This window comes from Paroedura picta, chromosome 13 (genome assembly GCF_049243985.1).
Source record: "Paroedura picta isolate Pp20150507F chromosome 13, Ppicta_v3.0, whole genome shotgun sequence".
NCBI classification, from domain to species: domain Eukaryota; kingdom Metazoa; phylum Chordata; class Lepidosauria; order Squamata; family Gekkonidae; genus Paroedura; species Paroedura picta.
Genome location: NC_135381.1, coordinates 1033458 through 1053361, shown reverse-complemented (window position 1 = coordinate 1053361; position 19904 = coordinate 1033458). Strand labels below are relative to the sequence as shown.

The 19904-nt window shown below is 59.6% G+C and overlaps 1 protein-coding gene across 3 annotated transcripts; it reads left to right on the top strand.

Moving 5' to 3' along the window:
• The first annotated feature begins 88 nt into the window (after window positions 1-88).
• On the top strand, window positions 89-17487 carry UBE3B (ubiquitin protein ligase E3B). 3 transcript variants are annotated; one of them, XM_077309095.1, is made up of 28 exons: window positions 90-293; window positions 688-762; window positions 1671-1860; window positions 2215-2335; window positions 2906-2965; window positions 3657-3761; window positions 3860-3956; window positions 4058-4143; window positions 4786-4868; window positions 5235-5340; window positions 5512-5632; window positions 6282-6459; window positions 6926-7095; window positions 7470-7637; window positions 8455-8626; window positions 8906-9024; window positions 9348-9462; window positions 9812-9911; window positions 10237-10356; window positions 10717-10893; window positions 10989-11099; window positions 11185-11322; window positions 12066-12131; window positions 12683-12741; window positions 12999-13181; window positions 13783-13894; window positions 14186-14278; window positions 14797-17487. In XM_077309095.1, exons 3-28 carry the CDS (start codon window positions 1700-1702, stop codon window positions 14986-14988), a joined length of 3213 nt encoding a protein of 1070 aa, XP_077165210.1. In that variant the 5' UTR covers window positions 90-293; window positions 688-762; window positions 1671-1699; the 3' UTR covers window positions 14989-17487. The 3 variants fall into 3 exon arrangements, with proteins under 3 accessions (XP_077165209.1, XP_077165208.1, XP_077165210.1); XM_077309094.1 differs by having other exon boundaries at window positions 89-293; window positions 1688-1860; window positions 5550-5632; window positions 6926-7637; XM_077309093.1 differs by having other exon boundaries at window positions 89-293; window positions 5550-5632; window positions 6926-7637.
• Window positions 17488-19904: the final 2417 nt, after the last annotated feature.

Genomic DNA, 19904 nt, shown 5'->3' with positions numbered 1-19904 from the left:
TTAATGGGTTTTGTTCGTCAGTCATTAGGGGGGTTCCGCCTCTCCGCCGCCGTGGCGGGGCCGCTCCCTCCGGACCATAGAGCGCGACTTCCGGCGGCCGGCGGGGAGCGGAAGTGCCTCTCTTTCCCCTCGGCTCGACGCCTCCCGGGAGCCGCCGCGGAGGTAGCGGGCAGGAGGGCGGCCGCGGCGGGTGGGAGACGAGCCGAGGGGGCCCTTTGCTGCCCTCCCCCCACCGCCCTCCTTGAGCGCCCGCGGTAGGCCTCGGTTCCGGCTCCTAGCAACAGCCCCGCGAGGTAGGCCAGTCTCCGTCTCCCAGAGGGGCGGGGGAGGCGCTCCCGAGGCAGCTCCAGCCCCAGCAGCCCCTCTAGGGCACGGCCCCCCTCTCCTCCCCGCCCCAGAGGTCTGCTTCTGCGCCCCCCCCTGGCTGAGCCCCAGCCCCTTCCCTGCGCGAGGGCTTCCGTCAGACTGGGGTGTCCCGCCCAGAGTTGGGAACGAGCTTCCTTGAGCCTGGAGTCCAGCGGCTGGAGGGGACGGCCAGCTCTTGTCCCTCGGGCCAGGGACGTGGTTCGGGCCTCTTGCACGGTGCCCCTGAGCGCCTCCTGTCCTCGGCATGTAGTTTAGACAAGAGCCTTCTGGATGCCATCAAGGAGTGCAGCGCAGGCGATTAAGCTGGTTCTTTTTCTGCAGCGAGGAAAGGAGGTGAATAGTGAGGGCGAGTCATGTTCGTCTACAGGTGACTACTGCAGAGAGCGCATCCTTGGGGTGAGTAGCTTGGTTCCTTCTTGTTGTTCCCAAATGAAAATGGAGGGTTGGATGCAGCTTTTTCCCTTTGAAGATTTCCTGACACCGGATCATGAAGTTCCACAGGGCTGTCAAACTGGTTCAGCCAAACACGAATTCCACAAAATTTATTACAGCCAGCACAAACACTTCAGAGTCCACCTGTGTATGTGCACATTGTATTTGTGCATGTCAGCAACTTCACCTGGTGGGAGTTCTTGCCCTGGCTTGCTGTAGCCCTGTTGGAGGGGAACTGCAAAGAAGCAGCACGCTGTCTGAACTAAACCATGTCCGGGTGTCTCCCCCCACCCACCCACCCACTTTGCTGGCCTTTTTTAAAAGCTGGGGGTTTGAGTCTCACAGGGCTTGCTGCCCATTGGCCTCCCCTGGTACATCTAGATTGTTTAGAGCCATCTGGTTTGCCTGGCACGTTGTTTACTTGTATCCATCCTTAAAAAGAACAACAACCCTGAACAGCCCAAAGCTGAAAGTGGTCATGACCGCAGACTCATCATCTTGACAGCAGCACTAAAGAAGGAAAGGAGAGCTGTATTAAACCCGGCCTGAAGAATCGCATCAGGAGAGGTGACCAAGCAGTTTTGAAGGGTTCCTTTCCACGCTGCGGTTTTCCTGGAGGTCAGTGGCACCCTTAACACAACAACTTTTTATTCAGGGTGTGAGCTTTTGTGTGCACATACACAATTCCTCAGATCTCAGGAAGCATGTGTGCACACAAAAACTCATACTTTGAATAAAAAGTTGGTCTTAAAGGTGCCATTGGACTCTAAATTTGTTCTGCTGCTTCAGACTGACATGGCTACTGACCTCCATCTATTTTCCTGGAGTTGTGACTCCCACCCTACAATGACCCCTTTTCCTTTCCCTGATAGCGTTCTTCCATTGACAGGAGCCTGCAAAAATGTTTAGCGCCTCGCAGTCCTCCAAGGCTCAGTTCCTTGACAAAGCACGCCAGGCCCGCGAGGAGCGGCGTGAGCAGAAGGAGCGTGACCGGGCGGCTGTGCAGATCCAGGCCCTGGTCCGGAGGTTTTTGTGTCGCTGCCAGCTGCAGCGGGAGATCAGGTAGGCATGGGATGATGATATGCGGATGAGGGCTGAGCAGCTGTGTAGTGGAACTGAAGCCCTCTTGCCGGGGAGCTGGGTCTGGGATTTTGGGGTACAGACCCAGGGCCCTCTTTAACATGGTTGAGGTAAGCAGGTAGTCCTCTTGGGCTTCCTCGGGGAGGCTGAGAATGACAGGCTCTTGGGACAGGATGTTTTGGTCAGGAAAGGAACGGATTCTCCCCACCACTTTTCTCCCTGGACATTCACCTTCCTCCTTGAGATTTTGGCAACTTCCCAGCCTTGACACCCTCTGCTGCTTGCTGCCAGCTAGGAGTCTTGACCCAGCCATTTGTGACTTGCTTCCTTCTCCAGGAGAGAGGTGGATGATTTCTTGGAAGCCAATGACCCTGGGCCTGGCAGAAGAACAGCCCTCTCCATCTTCAGGACTTCCCGGAAGCTGCTCTTTGTGTTCAGCTTCCAAAATGACAAAGAGGTATGGCTCCTTCTAAGCTGCCGGATCCCCTGCAGCGTTTTTCTCTTCCTCTGTGCTTCAGCAGTGTCTCTGGGAGGCTACAGTGGCTCTACACCCAGGAGTCGGGGGGCCGGGCAGAGAGGAGAGGAGGAGCACATGAGCATGCTTGTATTGCCCGAGGGAGCTGTGAGACTACTGTGAGAAATCAACTGAGGCATGTAGCTTCATTCACAAAGACGCCTGCCACTGCATCTCTGCATGAGGTGCTGATGGCTGCCCTCCTTTAGGAGCAGGGGTCAGTTCCATTTGGGATGGTCCTTTAGAACCAGCTGTGTCTCCTGGAGGCTGGGCAGCAGGATTGCCCCCCTCGCAAAGGAACTCCCTGGTGCATCTCTGGGTTGGGAGGTATGCTCAGATCAGCGGGGGGGGGGGAGGTGGCATTCCCTTTGAGGGAGTACAAGCACAGCATGCCTCATGTTCCCATGCAGAAACACCATGCCATGGCTTCCAGAATTTGGGGCATGCTGCCTGACCTGGGGTCCTTGGGCTGGGATGACAAAGCTATTGCTTGTCTCTCTCTATTTGTTGCAGAGGTTTGAAAACCTGTGTCGATGTATACTTAACAGTATGGATGCTGAGAATGAGGCAAAGGTGAGCCGACTGATTTGCAGCATGTGCGTGCACTTTGCTATCAACTGCATTCTCCCACGGCCAGAAGAGCAAAGGAGGTGGAGGAATATTTAATCTTGCAGGGCCTTACTTAAGTGTCGTGTGTTGCCATAGTGAAGAACTCAGCCGTACCGTGTGAACCCCAGGAAATGATCCGGCTGTGTGGAAACTCTGTGTGGCATAGGATTGGGGGCGGGACACAAAATGTAACAGGCACCTGGGTTTTTAGCAAGAGGATGTAGACAGGCTTTTAGAAGAGCAGCTTGACATTCTGCAGCCCAGTTTCAGCATCTCCTGTGGAGCAGGTGGCCAGGTGGCAGTGCTGCAGTGACCACAGGGGACGCAGCTGACGGGACTCCTCCCTTCTGGACAACTCTGAGCTAAACCTGCCCCCCCCCCCCGGCTCCTCAGCTGCTTGTCAGAAGTCCTTGTTCCATCCCTGTCCCTCCTGGGGTTCTTGCACACCCCTGTGCCTCGGGAACCTTTGCTCGTTGCTCCAGTTAGCTCTTCAGTCCTTGGCCTGCCCCTGCCTGGCTTCTCCTTCTGAAGGGAAGTTTGGATCCTGTCCCAGCTGATCCCTCTGCCTCCTTCAGGGGTGGGGCTGGGGACATTCTGCCTGAGAGGCTGACCCCCCCAGTCATTCTCACGGCCCCCTTCTGGTTTCGGCCCCTAGGTGTGGTACGTGTCGCTGGCGCTTTCCAAGGACCTCACCCTCTTGTGGATCAAGCAGGTCAAAGATATTCTGTGGCTTAGCTGCGAATATCTCAAGCAGCTCAAGGTACAAACGGATTCTCTTGACCACTCTTGGCGTATTTGGTTTTCTGGGACTGGGTCTTGGTTCTCTGGTTTCACGTTGCTGGGGGTGTCTTTTCCCAGCCCGACATCCTGCAAGATTCCAAGCTGGTGAACCTGCACCTCACCATGTTAGTGACCTTTACAGACACCTCTACATGGAAGATCCTGCGAGGGAAAGGTGTGTGGGTGAGATTCAGGAAGAAGAGCTCCGTCCCTTGTGTCACATGACCAGATGACCAGCTCTCCTTAGCAGTGACCTTTCCCCCACTGCCTTTGCAGGAGAAGCTCTGCGGCCAGCCATGAATCACATCTGTGCAAATATAATGGGACATCTCAACCAAAAGGGCTTTTATTCCGTGCTCCAGGTTTGTTTGCTTTTCTGGCTGTCCATCTCAGGCTTTTTAATTGCGGGGAAGAAAGGTTCTGAGCTGGAGAGCTGGGTTTGGTGCTCTGCTCCTCCTCCTTGCTGGGTTTACACTGCGACCTTTCTGGACATTATTTTTATTTCTTCTTTGAGAACAACTGCGTGTTAAAAACTGATGGCCAGGTAGGGATAACCTGGGCAAGATACCAATTAGAACAAGGTTTGCAGCCAATGGCACCTTTTAGGCCACCAAAGATGTGTTCTGTGCGTGTTCTTGGCGTGTGCACACCAACGCTGACCCCCAGAATGACGTGGTTGGTTTTAAAGGCACCACTCGACCCCAGATTTAATCTGCTGCTTCAGACCAACACGGTGACCCACCTGCACCTGTCTGAGTGGCACCAGTCAGCACACGCTTGCAGGTGCTGCAGTGGCATGGGTGCTGGCTAGGATGTCGGGAGCGGAAGGAACAATGGTTGCCACAGGGAGGGTCGACAGCCTGCTGGAGGGACTGCCCGAGAGTCGGCTTGCAGCAGGGTTGTAATCCCAGGGTCTTGCCCTGCCCTCGAGGGTTGTGCCAGCCAGCATCAGTCCGGAGTACCCCTCTGCCCTGTGCTCTATTGATGACTGCCCTCCGTTGCAGATTCTGCTGACCAATGGCTTGGCGCGATCCCGGCCTTCCCTCTCTAAAGGGACGTTGACGGCGGTGTTCTCCCTCGCGTTGCGGTAAGACCTGCAGGAGAAGGTCTGGCAGCCGATTTCGGAAAGCAGCTCTAAAAACGTCTCGGCTTCCTTTCTCTCTCTCTTGTTCCTGATTGTTAATATTTGGCGTTTGTGTAATGCTTTCCAGTGTCCGAAAGACTCCCGTCTGTTATCTCAGTAACCCATACAACACCCCCATGAGGTCGGCCAGCTAGAGTTGAGTCCGGTAGTGCCTTGGAGACCAAGAAGACTTTAAGTGGCTGAGCTCCCTTCATCAGATATAAGCAGGAATGGAGACCCCTGTGTCCTTCTATCCCAATCAGAAAGCGCGAGGGGAGCGGCAGAGAAAGGAGTTTTCACATCTCTGCCGCCTTCCTTTTCTCTCCTCAGTCCTGTGGTTGCTGCTCAGTTTTCCGACAACCTCTTGCGATCCTTCTTGATCCATGTCATGTCGGTGCCTGCGATGGTGACCCATCTCGCCACGCTGACTCCGGAGGTAGGCAGGCCCTCCGGTGACCGGGGAGGATTCTGGCAGTATTATGATCACCTTCCTGTCGGTGACGGAGGGACCCGTGGCCCGTCTTGGCGGCTGCGTGGCTGGGGCCGGTGACTTCCTGGCCTGTGCTGCCGCTTGCTGAGACACTGTCGAACTCCGCTCTCCTTGCAGCGCCTGGGGGTGATCGACTCGCACGGCCTCTTCCGCAGGTTCCTCTTGTTCCTCAGCCACGAGGAGCAGTGCCGCGATGTCTGCGTGTGCCTCGAGGGAAGCCACACTCTCTGCCTGCTGGGTGAGGGGGCTGGAAGGGGGCTCCCCGTGTAGCTTCGCGCCCGGCCTCGGGGGTGGGCGGGCCGCTTCTCTCTGGCTGTTCAGATGGGTTTCGTTTGGGCAGGACTTTGCTCTTCTCGTCCCATAACTGGGTTCGCTTTGATGCCGGTTGGATTGTCCTCGTCCAGACTAGGGTGCTTCCTTGTTTCTTTCCTTCCGAAAATCCAGGGTGACCACCTCACGCTTGTTTCTCTAGAAAAGAGAGCCATTTTTGTGTGGCATAAACTTGGGGAGGGCCGTCATCTGTGGAGTTCCGCTGGGAGGGGCAGTCCCTGGCATGGCCCGTTGAACGGGGGTCTCTGGCAGGGGGCCTGGTGCAAGAGGGCCTGTGCCCAGGAGCCCCAGGGAGCTTCGGTCCGCCTGGGCAGGCAGCCTCCTGCTCAAGGGCCGCTTTGCGGTAGCTGAGAACAAGAGGCAAGGGCTTAGCAGGGACCGGGGCAGCTCAAGGCCAAGTGGGTTGGGCCGTAATGTGCCCTGGTATGGCAGAGTCGGCCTCTGGGCCCGGGGTGGGCCTCCACGGAGCGCTGGGATGGGCTGCTGTTGCCACCCTTGCCTGCCTGCCTGCCTGCCTGCTCCCTCGCTGAGCGCCGCCCTTGCTGTGTGTTCCGCAGGCAACCTGATCTGCCTGAGCTCGCTGAACGACAAGGTGCTGGAGGGGGAGACGGCCCGCTTTGTGAGCGTCCTCATCCACCTGCTCTCGTACTGCCAGAAGTACGTCTCCCAGAAGAAGTCCAACCTCACGCACTGGCACCCTGTGCTCGGCTGGTTTTCCCAGACGGTGGATTACGGGTGAGCTCTGTGCAGTGCCTCGTGAGGCCCCCGTTGTGTCCCGCTTGGGGGAGGTCAGGTAGACCTTCTTTTCAGTCGCGTCTGTCGTAGAAGAGCTGGGAATCCCGGCACACCGCGAAGAGCACGCTCGGGCTGAACATCCCAGCCAGCCGGCTGTCTCAGTCTGCCGCAGCAGGTCTCTGTGAGAACAACGGAGGAGCCACAGTGTCTGCCTGCCTGGCCAGAGAGCTTGTCCTCCAGCACATGGCATGCCTTCTCGGGCGGCCGTTGAGCTCCTGTCGGTTGCGTTTGCGGATTGTTTGATTTATCTTGGTGGCCTTTTTATCCCGCGCTCTCCTGGCAGAGCTCAGGGCCGCCTGCAGGGTTTCCTCTCCCCGGGTTTTCCCCTCTATGGCCTAGTTCCCGGCTCTTGGGGCCCCTCCCCTCCCCTCACCTGCCTCGCATCCCTTCCCTTCTCTTCTCCTAGTCTGAACGAGTCGATGCCCCTCCTCACCAAGCAGCTGCAGCACCTGTGGGGCATCCACCTGATCCGCATCCTCTTCCGCGACGTCCTCAGCAAGAAGCTCCAGGAGAACCCGGACCTGGCCCCCGCAGCAGCGCCTCCCGCCTCCCCGCAGAACAGCCTGCCCATGAAAAGTCAGTCTGTCAGCTCCAGGGCTGCTCCGGGGCCGGGCTCTGCGGCCAGGGTGGGGAGGCTGGCGCTGGCTTCTGGCTGCAACAGGAGGCAATGTGCAGCGCCTTTTGGGGGTCAGCTTGCCTGCTTTGTGCCTGGAACCAGCAAAGCGCACCCCGAGCTGTGTGCGAAGGAGGCAGCCTTGGGCGTACTGGGTGGGGCTGGGTCTCGAGGCCCGAGGGGTGGGAGCAACACCCCCCAACACGCACACCCTCACTCTCTTCCTTCCACACACACACACACACACACACACGTTCTGCCTCTTCAACAGTCACCTGCACCGGGCGGTCCTCCCTCTCCAGAAAACGCCCAGCCTTCCTTTGCTGTTTCCCGCCAGGTCTCTTCAAGCGCGCCTTCCAGAAATCCGCATCCGTCCGCAACATTCTGAAGCCCGTGGGCGGCAAGAGGGTGGATTCGGCAGAGGTGCAGAAGGTCTGCAGCGTCTGTGTCCTCTACCAAATGGCCCTCACCACTCTGACTCAGATCCGGCTGCAGATCCTCACCGGTGGGTGGGACGGAGAGGCTGGTGGCTGCGCACCAGGGGGTTGCGAGGGAGGGAGGGAGGGGCTGGCCTGGCTAAAGCAGAGTCCGCCCCCCCCCCTTGCAGAAGTGAAGCCAACGGAGCAGGCATCCCCTTGGGGCTTTTTGCGGGGGTCCCTGTGCCCCACCATCTCCCCCTCCCCCCTCCCCCTGCTGCCTCATAGGTTAGCCACTCGTGTTCATTTTGGGGAAATAAAAGTGGAGCTTCTTGGGTTGCTGAAATCTGTGCTCAGTGTCCTTTTCAGTGATTTTGTGGAGCAGCTGCAGCATCCGCAGGGCACAAGCAAGGCCCTGATCCGCTGAGGCAGGGAAGGAAGCAGCGCCCACCCCCCTCCGTGTCCTTAAAAACGGGATGCTGATTCACTCTTGTGTGGGAGCCAGGATTGGGCCGGGACAGGGCCTGATCCATTCATAACCGGTCCATGTGCTCCTGCAGGCATCAGCCCATCCGCCTCCTTGGGAAACATGTACAAGGCCGTTCTCCTCAGTTCCCTCTGTTTGGTGAAGCGGGTTGCTGCCTGCAGAAGGTCCCACCCGAGGGGCCCCCAGCCTGCTCGTGCTGGTCTGGTGATGAGATTCCCCTCCGAATACAGAGCTGAGCGGCGGCTTCTGTCAGCCACTTCTGAGCCCCAGACTCAGAATACAAAAAGGGCGTCATCAATCCGTTGTAGGCCGGGGCAGACTCTTTGGTGTCTGGTCTAGGGATGGCTGCTGCTCAGGGCAGGTGTGCTGCGCACTCTTCAGTTGGGGAGGGAGGTGCAGTCTTGTGTCTCTCCTTGCAGGCCTGACCTACCTGGATGACCTCTTGCCCAAGCTGTGGGCCTTCATCTGTGAACTGGGGCCCCAGGGAGGCCTCAAGCTCTTCCTGGAGTGCTTGAACAATGACACAGAGGGGTCCAAGAGGCTGCTGGCGATGCTCATGCTCTTCTGCGACTGCTCCCGTCATCTCATCACGTAAGTTGCTGGCAGGCGAGAGTCGGGCCCTTCGGGCATGGGCTCCCGAAGGGGGATCGGTGGGAGCTCAGCGCCAAGCGACTGGCCGGACGGCCTCTGGGTGAAGGAGTCTGTGCGCCCCGGCAGAGATGGGGAGCAGGGCTTTCTCAGTGGGCGGGGGGGGGGGAATAGATGGAGGGGGGTTGGTTTTAGAGAGTGGTGCCCCTCTCTGTCTCTGGGGTGGCGCTGCCGTCCCTTCCCTGAGCAAGTGGGTCCTTCCCTCTCCCTGGCCCCTTCCAGGATTCTTGATGACATCGAAGTCTACGAGGAGCAGCTCTCGTTCAAGCTGGAGGAGCTTGTGACCATCTCCTCCTTCCTGAACTCTTTTGTCTTCAAGATGATCTGGGATGGGATCGTGGGTAAGCGCTTTGAGACATTTATACCCCGCTTTTCTCCCCAGCGCGGGCCCAAAGCAGCTTACAACATAAGTTTCCCCCCTTCCTTCTGGTTTTGTCCTCACCGCAGCCCTGTGCGGTAGGTTAGCCCGAGAGAGTCTGAGTGGCCGGACGTCACCCGTTAGCTCCCACGGCATACTGGAGATCTGAACCTGGGTCTCCCACCCACATTGGCCTGAGCTAAGCCCAGCTCTGCTCGGAGGCCTCGTCCCCCGTGTCAGCAGAGGGTGGCTCTCTGGAGAGTGTGCCCTGCAGTCAGCGGCCCCCCTCTTCTGCCCCCGCCCCAGAGAATGCCAAGGGAGAGACGCTGGAGCTGTTCCATTCCGTTCACGGCTGGCTCATGGTCTTGTACGAGAGGGACTGCCGCAGGCGTTTTGCTCCGGAGGACCACTGGCTGCGCAAGTGAGCATCTGGGCCTGGAGCATCTGGGCTCGACCCACACGTCCGCCCGGCTTCAATGTGCTGCAACACAGCAGGAGCCCCTTTCTCCCGTGGGGCTTGCAGGCTGCTGGCTCCGTGCCAACTGGCCTGGGCAAGCCCCCTGGCAGAGGGGGCCCAGTAGGGATGCTGGTGCCCTTCCTAGCCTTCTTCCTTCACAGCTAACGTTTTCCCAGTGGGGAGAAGATGGGGCTGGGGCAAGCGGGAGAGAGGGGGCAGCCCCACGCCCTCCCCGCAGGACTTTGCTGTGCCACAAGGCGCCTCCGGCAGCCTCCCCGGGGTCTGGAATCACCTCCTGCTGTTCTTGTTGTAGGGACCTCAAACCAAGCTTGCTCTTCCAGGAACTTGATAAAGACCGGAAGCGAGCCCAGCTGGTGCTGCAGTACACCCCCCACGTCCTCCCCCACAAGAACGTAAGTGGGGCAGGGGCCTGCAGGAGAGGGCAGGGACCGGGGCAAAGGCTGGCTCAGGACTGGGAACGGATAGCGTTTAGACCAAGCATCATCACAGAATTTGCAGTTTTAAAAACAGGGAGGCCTAGACAGTCAGAAAACCTCCCTGTGTCCAGGGCCTGTGCTCATCTCCTGTGCTTTGCTGAAGGGAGGGCCCGGGAGGCTGCTAAGGGAACTTGGGCCCATCCACGTGAAGCCCCCACTGAAAAGACTTCTTGGCAGGATCGTTGTGCTTAGGCAGCCTTGCTAAGAGGCGTCGTCCCTCTCTCTGTCTTGGCCCCTGCAGAGGGTGCTGCTCTTCCGGAACATGGTGACCAAAGAGAAGGAGAAGCTGGGGCTGGTGGAGACCAGCTCTGCCTCGCCCCACGTCACGCACATCACCATCCGCCGGTCCCGCATGCTGGAGGTGAGGGGGCCGGGCAGAGCGGCTGCAATTGCTAGGATGGGTGTGGTGAGGGTACTCCATTCACGGGTTCGGTGGCGCTGGCTCCCACCCAAGTGGCATGCTTTCTTTTTCTTGACCACCTGCTTTTTGCCTTCTGCTTTTCCCAGAATGCTCAGCCCCAAGACTTATAGGTTCCCCCCCCCCCCACGTCCCTGCAGGGGCCAGCTCCTGGGAGGCTTCGCTGCCTGGGCTCCTCTGGAGGTGCCTTCCTTTCCGCAGGCCTCTGAGTGAGACGGCCTTTGAAGCCCGCCTGGGGCAAATCTGTCATTCTGTGGTGTTTGTGGAGCTCCGGGATTTCTCCAAGCCCTGTTTCCTTCCCAGGACGGGTATGAGCAGCTGCGGCAGCTCTCCCAGAATGCCATGAAGGGGGTCATCCGGGTGAAGTTTGTGAACGACCTGGGGGTGGACGAGGCCGGCATCGACCAGGACGGCGTCTTCAAGGAGTTCCTTGAGGAGATCATCAAGAAGGTCTTTGACCCTGCGCTGAACCTTTTCAAGGTACCGGCTCTGCCTGCCAGAACTGTGCCCGTATGTGCCATGCTGTGCCTATGCGGTGACGGGCCCGTGTGGCCGCCTTGGCTTTGTTTCTGCAGACCACCAGTGGTGACGAAAGGCTGTATCCCTCCCCAACGTCCTACATCCACGAGAACTACCTCCAGCTCTTTGAGTTTGTCGGGAAGATGCTCGGGAAAGCAGTGTACGAGGTCAGGCGAGGGCACCAGGCGTGGGCTTCATGGTCCCCGCAGTCCCCGGTCCCTGTGACGTGACCGTGCCTCTCCCCATGCCTAGGGGATCGTCGTGGACGTTCCGTTTGCCTCTTTCTTCCTGAGCCAGCTGCTTGGCCACCACCACAGCATCTTCTACAGCTCCGTGGACGAACTTCCCTCACTGGATTCGGAGTTCTACAAAAACCTCACCTCCATTAAGGTGCGGTTTCCACGGCGGGTGGTTTGGCTGGGGCTGCAGGGCGACCTCCGAAGAGCCCTTTGACGGCTTTCTGCCTGCTGTGAGTTACGTAGCCGGGAGTGGTCGCGGAGGAGCAGGAGTATTTCAGGCCAGGGTTGGTAGGCACTTTAAGCAAGGGCATCTGGCAGGCAGGGAGTTCTGTGCTCCAGCCTCACTGGGTCTGGAAGAAAAGGCAAGGGGAGCTGCAAAGCCAGTGGGGTGTCTCTGTGCAAATGTACGAGAGAAGCAGACGAGTTCATTCGTGTTGTGCATAAAGTTCAGGCCCTGACCTGGATAGCCAGGCTGCCCCAGTCTCATCCAAGCAGAGTTGGCCCTGCTCAGTATGTGCATGGGAGGCCTTCAAGGAAGTCTGGGGGTCATGGGGGGGGGCAGGCCATGGCAAAAAGGCTCTGAAGGTCCCTTGCCTTGCACCCTCCCAACAGGGTCCCCATAAGCTGCGTGTGACTTGACAGCGAAAGAAGCAAGTCCACAAAGTGGCTCAGCCCTTCTTGTTCCTCGCCCTTTAGAGCAGGCAGGGCAGGGGGGGGGGCAGTGAGATTTCTAGGGTTGGGGGTGTTTCAGGACTCCCCGTAAACCCAGCTGCTGTCCCCTCCAGCTTCCGTGGGTTAGTTCAGCTTTGGGGGGCCTTGCGCATAACGCAGCCCTGGAGCAATGAGGAGGGGGGCCCAAAGGCTTCAGGGGCTGCCTGCTTCTCTCCCCCTTAGCGCTACGACGGGGACACCAGCGACTTGGGCCTGACGCTCTCCTACGACGAAGACGTGATGGGCCAGGTCAGTGAGCCCATTTCGTTCAGCGGCTGATTTCCCAGCATGGTTTCTTCGGGGCCCGCCGGCCATCCTGGGCCGCCTGATTCTCAGTTTGGCTCCTTGGCAGGGCTGTTGGCGAGAGGGAAAAGCAGGCCAGCCGTGGCGGCGTGGCGGGGCACAGGGAGCACTCGGTCTCCCGCCATGGTCTCTTGGGTCAATAACAGGGAGTCGTCTTCTTAAAACGGCTGTTTGTTTCACCCCACCATAATCCTGCTTAGAATTCTCCTCCTGCTGCCCACCTGTGTGGGGAAAGGTCTGTTCCCTTTGCACTGCCCACAGACGCCTCCCTCAAGGGCTTGTTCAGCAAACCTGTAAAGCAGGTGTGCTTCTGTGCATGCACAAAGTGCCTTTCCTGCTGCCCCTCCTACAAGCTAGGGAACTGTACACGGGAGCATCTGGGATGGGGTGAGGGCCAGGCCCCCGTGAGCAACTCGAGGGAGGGATAGGCCCGGGGGGGGGGGGTCTCCTACGGCAAGTGGGACCTCATCTACCTGACCTTTGCTCCCTTTTTCCAGCTTGTTTGCCACGAACTTGTTCCTGGAGGGAAAACCATGCCTGTCACCAACGAAAACAAGTAAGGAGCGACAGCCGCCCCCTTGGCGCTAGCCCTCCCACTCCCCTTGGGGGCGGCTGGCTCTCTGCCCCCGCTGAGGGGTGGGTCCAGCTCTGCACTTCCCGGGGACTCCGAGGCAGGCTGAGGTCTGCTCAGGTCTTGGGACAGGCGGAGAGATGTCCATGGACTCCAGTTCCCATGAGCCCCTGCCGGCTGTGCTTCTTCCTGGGGACGGCTCCCCTGGCTGACCCCCCCCCCCCGCCGCTTCTGCCCTCCAGGATCAGCTACATCCACCTCATGGCCCACTTCCGGATGCACACCCAGATCAAAAGCCAGACGGCTGCCTTCATCGGCGGCTTCCGGTCCATCATCAAGCCGGAGTGGATCCGCATGTTCTCTGCACCGGAGCTGCAGCGGCTGATCTCTGGAGACAACGCCGAGATTGATCTGGAAGACCTCAAGTGAGGACGGGGGACACGAGTGCTGGGGGGGGGAGTCTCCTGGAGTCCTTGGGGGGCCAGACACAAGGGGGTGCGGCCAGGGCCATTTGGCTCTGGGCAAAGGGGCCCCTGTCCAGCTCAGTTAGATGGAGCGTTCCATCTCCCATTGGGGGTGGGTGGTGCTTGGCTCGGAGGACCACTGAGACCCAGCGTGCTGTACTAGTCAAGGAGCTGCAGACTGTAATCTGGAGAACCGGGTTTCATGCCCCCTCGTCCTCCCCCCCCCCCCTGCAGCCAGCCGGGTGACCTTGTGCCAGTTGCTGTTAGTTTAGAGCTGTTCTCGGCACAGTTTTCTCAGAGCTCTCATACCCGCCTACCTCACAGGGTGTCTGCTGTGGGGAGAGGAAGGGGAAGGGGCTTGTAAGCCGCTGTGGGTAGTGAGAAGCAGGGTATAAAGCCGGCTGTTCCCCTTCTTCCTGGAGGGGAGGAGCTGCACCCTCTTCCGTGTCACGGCCTTGCGGCACCAGAGGCAAGGGGCTGCGTGTTCCTCGGGGCTTCCTCTGGACCCCGGCCTCGAGTGGCCCAGGCCGTGCCCTTTGGCTTCCCCCCTGTTCTTCCCCAGGAAACACACGGTGTACTACGGGGGCTTCCACGGCAGCCACAGAGTCATTATCTGGCTGTGGGACATCCTTGCCAACGACTTCAGCCCTGACGAAAGAGCCATGTTCCTCAAGGTACAGGCCGTGGCACAGAAGGGGGGTGGGGGGGGGTGGACCAGGCCTTCATTTGGGGGGCACAAGTTTTGTCTCCCCACCGGATAGCAGCCAGGGCAGAGTTCTCCCTGCGTAAAGCTGAACACTGCTGGTGAGACCTATTCCCCAGGGAGCTGGAGAGAGGAGGAGAAGCTGTGGCCTGTCCCGACAGCCGCCCTCTGGGGCCTCCGCCAGAGCCCTTCCATGCCGCCTGCTGCCTCCCTCTTGCTCACGCCCCCTCCCCTCCCACCCCCCCCCCTCTGGTGCTTTCAGTTCGTCACCAGCTGCTCCCGGCCGCCGCTCTTGGGCTTTGCCTACCTCAAGCCTCCCTTCTCCATCCGTTGCGTGGAGGTCTCGGACGATCAGGTAGGTGGCCACGGGCAGCGAGGGGGCTGACCCACGCTGGGGTCTTTGTGGCCGAGAACCTTGAAAATCACAAGGGCTCTTGGGAATCCTGGGGGGAAGGGGGGCATGGAAACCCCAGCCGTGGTCGGCCTTCCTTGGGGTGGCGGAGGGGAAGGTCCTGCCCTGTTTGTCCCCATGTGGTGCCCAAGTTCATTCTGTGAAGCCCTCCCTATTGAAGAGAGAGACTGAACAGACACACCTGCGTGCATCTTCTGAGTCCGAGCACTGGTCCACCAAGTCCTCACCCTGGCCGTGCCTTTCTAGAGCTCCACAGCTGAAATCAGCCTCATTCGGGGGCAGGCCCTTGGTCTGTCAAAGTCAGTCTTGTCTGCTCAGACCGGCAGCAGCTCTGCAGGGGCTCCGGCCTCCGCCTTCCACGCCCAGCGTGGGATTCTGCGCTAGGCCAGGGCCTCCTTGCTGGGGGAAGGGGGAGCGTGTGGCCCACAGAGATCCCACGGGTGCCTTTCTCCTCGTGGCAGGACACGGGGGACACCCTGGGCAGCGTCCTGCGGGGCTTCTTCACCATCCGGAAGCGGGAGCCGGGCGGGCGCCTGCCCACCTCCTCGACCTGCTTCAACCTCCTCAAGCTGCCCAACTACAGCAAGAAGAGCGTCTTGCGGGAGAAGCTGCGCTACGCCATCAGCATGAACACCGGCTTTGAGCTCTCGTAGCCGCCGGGGTCTTCCCAGGGCCGCGGGCAGGAGCCGGACGTGCGGCAGGCCCTTCCAGGCCACGGGGCACGGGCAGGAGAGTGGTCCATCCTCTGTGGCACGGCGGCCCTAAAAGGGGCTGGCTGTGGCTCCAGGGCCCGGACTTGCAAGCAGCTGGCCTGCCATTAAAAGCCGCATGGAGCTCAATGCCTGGGGAGTTGCGGAGCAGACTGGTTCTTGACAGGCGTAGGTGAGGCGGGGCTTTCTCTTTCAGGATTGGCGATACAGGCGGGGGCGGGGGGCGGGGGGGCGGGGGGGCAGGCATCGCTCCCTGGAGGGCCTGGCCGTGCGGCCTGCTCTTCACTCTGCTGAGATGTGGCCGGAGCCCCCACTGTGTGTGTTCTGGACGAGAGTTGGGTTTTGGTGTGATTGCCCTGCTGTGCAGTGGCACAAAGGCATACGATGAATGGAGGGTGGGTTTTTTTTGTCTTGACCTGCTTTTATGAACCGGGGAGGGGGTTGCAGATGTTGACCTGTGCAGAGCAAAACCCCGTCCCTTTCTGTGCTCCAATGCAGGGGGGTGACTCAGAGGGGACGTTTCCCTGAGGCCCCACCGGTTCTTGTCCTCAGAGAGTCCCGCGTTTCTCGTTCAGCTTTTCCCACAAAATGAATCTCTCATCTCATCGGGCTCCTTTTGCAGCCCGAAGCTCATCCGTTTGCTCCTCCGGCAAATACGTTCAGTTTCTCGGTTTTGGGCCTTGACCTTCCGGTTGTTTGGGAGGCTGTGCCACGGAGCGTGGCTGACCAGGCCTATGCTGTGCAAGTCTCTCCCTGGGGGGACCTTCCAGTAGCAGGCTTGCAAGTCTTCAGCAGTCGGGCAGGCCCTGGGCAGGGGGCAGGGGGCAGGGGGCTGTGAGCGCAGTCCAGCCTCCTGCAAGGAGCACAGCGACAGACCAAGGGCCTTTTCACTCCCTCCTCTCCAGAGGCTCCGGCACACCTCTGCCCATCTGCTGCTCTGGCGAGGTTCTCCCTGGGCCCCCCCGGAGTGAGGCCTGTCCTAGAATCTTGCCTGCTGCTCAGTGTGAGGAGGGAAGGACTGAGGAGCCCCAGGCCCGTGAGAGGAGCTGATGCTTCCAGCTCTGCGACAGACACTCCCTGGAGATTGTGTAGCTGCAGAGTCTCCCAAGCAGTTCCAGACACCGACTTCTCTGTTTATGTATCAGGCATTTCTCCCTGTTCCCGAAACCACCTGGAACGCTGGAGTACGAACTCCTGCAAAGCTCGGCACTCGCAAGGGAGTTTTGTCTGGATTTGCAAGGAGTTCACTCCATGGGTGTTTGTGGGTTTCCGAGTTCTTCTGCACCTTCTTCCCCTTTTCACCACGCGCTGCCTCCCTCTGGTGGTCACTTCAGTACTGCAGCACTATAAAGGCAGGGGAAGGTGCCGGAGGTTCAGAGGTGTAATCGTGAAGCAACCTCAGGGAAGGGAGACACAGGCAGGAAAGGAAGGAGGAAACCCTCACTCCGGGGGGGGGGTGGGGCGGGGGGTGCACAAGCACAAGCAACAAAAAACTGAGTGCAGAACAGCCCGCAGTCAGCCCCCCCTCCCAATCTCCCTTAACGTCTTGAAAATTTGAAATGGGTTCGTCCTTGGGTGGATGCTGCTCTCCCTAAACAGGTTGGGGAGGCTCCTTCTTGCTAACGTGGCCCTCTGTCCTCTGCCCCAACTCACAGGCCATAGGTATGCTTTGGAGAGGGAGTGCTGGGCAGCTGCCAACTCCTCATGACCTTCTCCCCGCAAATATGGATGCACCTGCTCTAGCAGACGCCACTTTACCTCTCCCCCAGGCTATGTCACCCCTGAGGTTTCAGTCACCTTTCCTGCAGAAGCAGCCCAGTTGGCGCTTCTGGATTTTCTGGTGCTGCTGCTGCTGCTGACTGGCAGCGCTATAGCTTGGAGATGTAAAATAGAGTTTTTTTAATTTTCTAGTGATGGGCAGGCCCCCTATGAGCCGATCGGCATGAAACGAATAACACTAAATCTGTGTGTGTGTCTCCTGCCCCCCTCCGCCCCCCCCCCTTCACGGACTTCTCAGAGTCGCAGGAGAATGAGGAACCCTCTTGCAGGTTGCAACCACACAAAGGGCCACTTCTTGGAACAGGAAGGGGGGGGGGAGACTCCCCGGCTCTCTGCCTTCCTTTTGCTGCTGGAGAAGGCCACGTTCTCCTGTGCCCACGGCTGAGTGCGTCTCCCATCTTGGTGTACAAACTGGGAGCAGCTGGACATCCAGTGGGCTGCTTTCTCCACCAGCCCCTGCTCCTGCAGCCGTTTGGAAGGATGCGGCCAGGAATGGGGACAGGGGGAATCCAGCCCCTTCCCCGGCACGCTCTTCCGTGTGACCCAAAGGGAAGCCATGAAGCAGCTGCATGCTGCCCCCCCCCCTCGCCCTATCGCTGCTGGGTGCGCGCTCTCTGGCAGGAATGCTGGACTCTAGGAAATAAACGTCACCTGTTGGTTGAATGCTGTCTTGGGTGTGTTTCTCTCCCCCTCCCCCCCCCTTTGACAGATGTTGGTCGAGAAGCCTTTGGGGAACGTGCTGACCACCGATCCCACGCGCCTGGTCTGTGGATTTGTCCTTCCGGGCCTGCAAAGCGGAGCTGTTCTGATTAGCTTTTCATTAGGCTGGTCCGTTTAAGCAGCTGCCTTTTCGTTTTACCTGTATTATTATCCAGTTTTAAGCGATGCCTGTGAATATTTTAGTTGAGAGCCAGCCGGGGGTCTGGTCAAGAGCAGCAGCCTCCAACCTGGAGAGCCAAGTCTGATTCCCCGCACCTCCTCCTCCTCTACCTGCAGCCGGCTGGGTGGACGTGGGCCAGTTCTCTCCGAGCTCTCTCAGCCCCATCTACCTCACGGGGTGTCTGTTGTGGGGAGAGGAAGGGCAGAAGAAGAGCTGTTTTTCTGTGCCCTGATTTCTACTGCCCGGCCTGCGGTTGCTCCCTGCTTTGAGCCTCCTTCCCGAAGTGAGACGCGGGGCCCCCAAAGCAGCTCTTCCCCTGCCGCCTCCAGGGCCGAGGAGCACGCCCTGTAGCCACTCCCGCACCTCCTTCCGCAGACTGCCAAACTCCTCCGCCTTCTGCAGGTGTATCATGTTCCTATAAATCAGGGGTCCTTTCCCCCACCTGTCTTTTTATCCCATTGCAAACAGTTTCCTGATGGGAGATGAAAACTAATCATTTCCTCCCTGCCCCCCCCCTTTGTCAGAGTTCTGAAGGTGCGAAAATGTTGGGGGCCCCTGGCACTCCCCGCTGCCCTCGGCCTGTGTGGTGGTAGCCGGACACCAGGGGGCAGCAGAGACCCACCTCTCAGGCAGGTTCCTTAAGTCTCCAAGGCTGAGACCCAGCCCCCCCCCCCCAGATGCAGCCCCTTCCCTCACTGTTGCTTCAAATCTGGAGGGGCTTTTGCTTGGCTGTCACTGCAGCTCGTGTGTGTGCCAGGCCCTGCCCTGCCCTGCCCCGGGGTCAGAGGACTGAGTTTTTGTCCCCTAAGGGGAGGGGAGACCCCTGGGCTGAGAAGGGACGAAAGCTGCGGCAGGGGTAGGGAGGACAACTGGGAAGAGCACCAGGGGACCTGGGCCCAGGCTCTTCGGCCGCTGGGCCTAACTCACAGGGTGGCTGGGAAGACTGGGCGAAGGGCAGAGGGAAGCGGCAGGTGGGAGAGTGGGGGGCTCAAGCCCCCTCTGGGCCTGTGCTGCCCTGGTGGGGGACGGTGGCTGGCTCGGTCGTGAGCCTTTTCAGCCGCAGGTGCCAGGGACTGAACCTGGGGGCTTCTGCATGCCAAGCAGAGGCTGTGCCAGTGAGCCAGGGCCCCTTCCCCTGAAGAACTGCCCCGGTCAGTCCCTCCCCCCTCCCACGCCCCAGTCTCTTTCTTGCAGGGTCATGCCCTGACCACACCTTTGGGCCCAGCTCACACACGCAGCTCATGGCAAAGGAAGGCCTCGGTGCACCCAGGGGCCTCCATCGTCTGTTTCTAATCCTCAGCTATGACTTCCATTGAGGAGCGCAGGCAGCATGGCTGGGGGTTCCCTGCAGACTCCTCTCCCAAGCTATTTAAGCCCCAAGTGGAGCAGGGGGGGCGGCCGCAGAGGAGCTCCCAGGGTTCCTCCAGCCGTTGTTTCCCTGGGGCTGCTTTGTGGGCCGATTCACTGGGGGGCAATTGGTAGTGACGGGGGGGGGGGTCCTGCCTGAAAACTGGCCAGGTGGAGGAGAAGCCCTGCAGGCCCGGCTTCCTTCAGAGATGAACGCTGGAGATCCCTCGGTGCACAAGCCATTTACTCTCCTTTGCCGCTGGGCCTGGAGGCTACATGAAAACAGATGGGCACAAGGTTGGAGCCATTCCATGGATCTGGGCCACTCCCTGGAGCTCTTTCTGGGGGGAGGGGCCCTGGAGGAAGAAGCCCCCTTAGCAGAGCAGGTCCACAGGATCCAGCCCGGCGTGGCCTTCTCTCGGAGGCCAGATCTCTGCTCGATGCTAGCCCAGACGTGAGCGAGGCCAATCTCTGGGTGCGGCCCAGAAGGGCAAACGGGTCCCTCTCCTCCCTCCTCCCAGGGCGGGCTTTGTGACCTGCCTCTGGGCCGCCGCTTTTGTGCGGTTCACCTTGAGCAGAACTTTTGCTTTCCTCTGGGAAGAGCAGGTGCCGGGAGACTCGGGGGGGGGGGGGCGCTGGCCTTTCCCCGCCAGGCACAGATGGCGCATTCTCTCCTGCTCTCCCCCCTCCACGCAGGGGCTTCTTTCTGCTCTGATGAATAGAGTCTAAAGAGGCAGTGACATTATTGGAGATAAGGGAGAGGAGGGAGGGGCGGGGTCAGTGACAGAAATGCCAGAGCCCAGAGAGGAAGGCAGCGGCCGGGGGGGGGGGGGGGATGACTCTCCCATTGTTT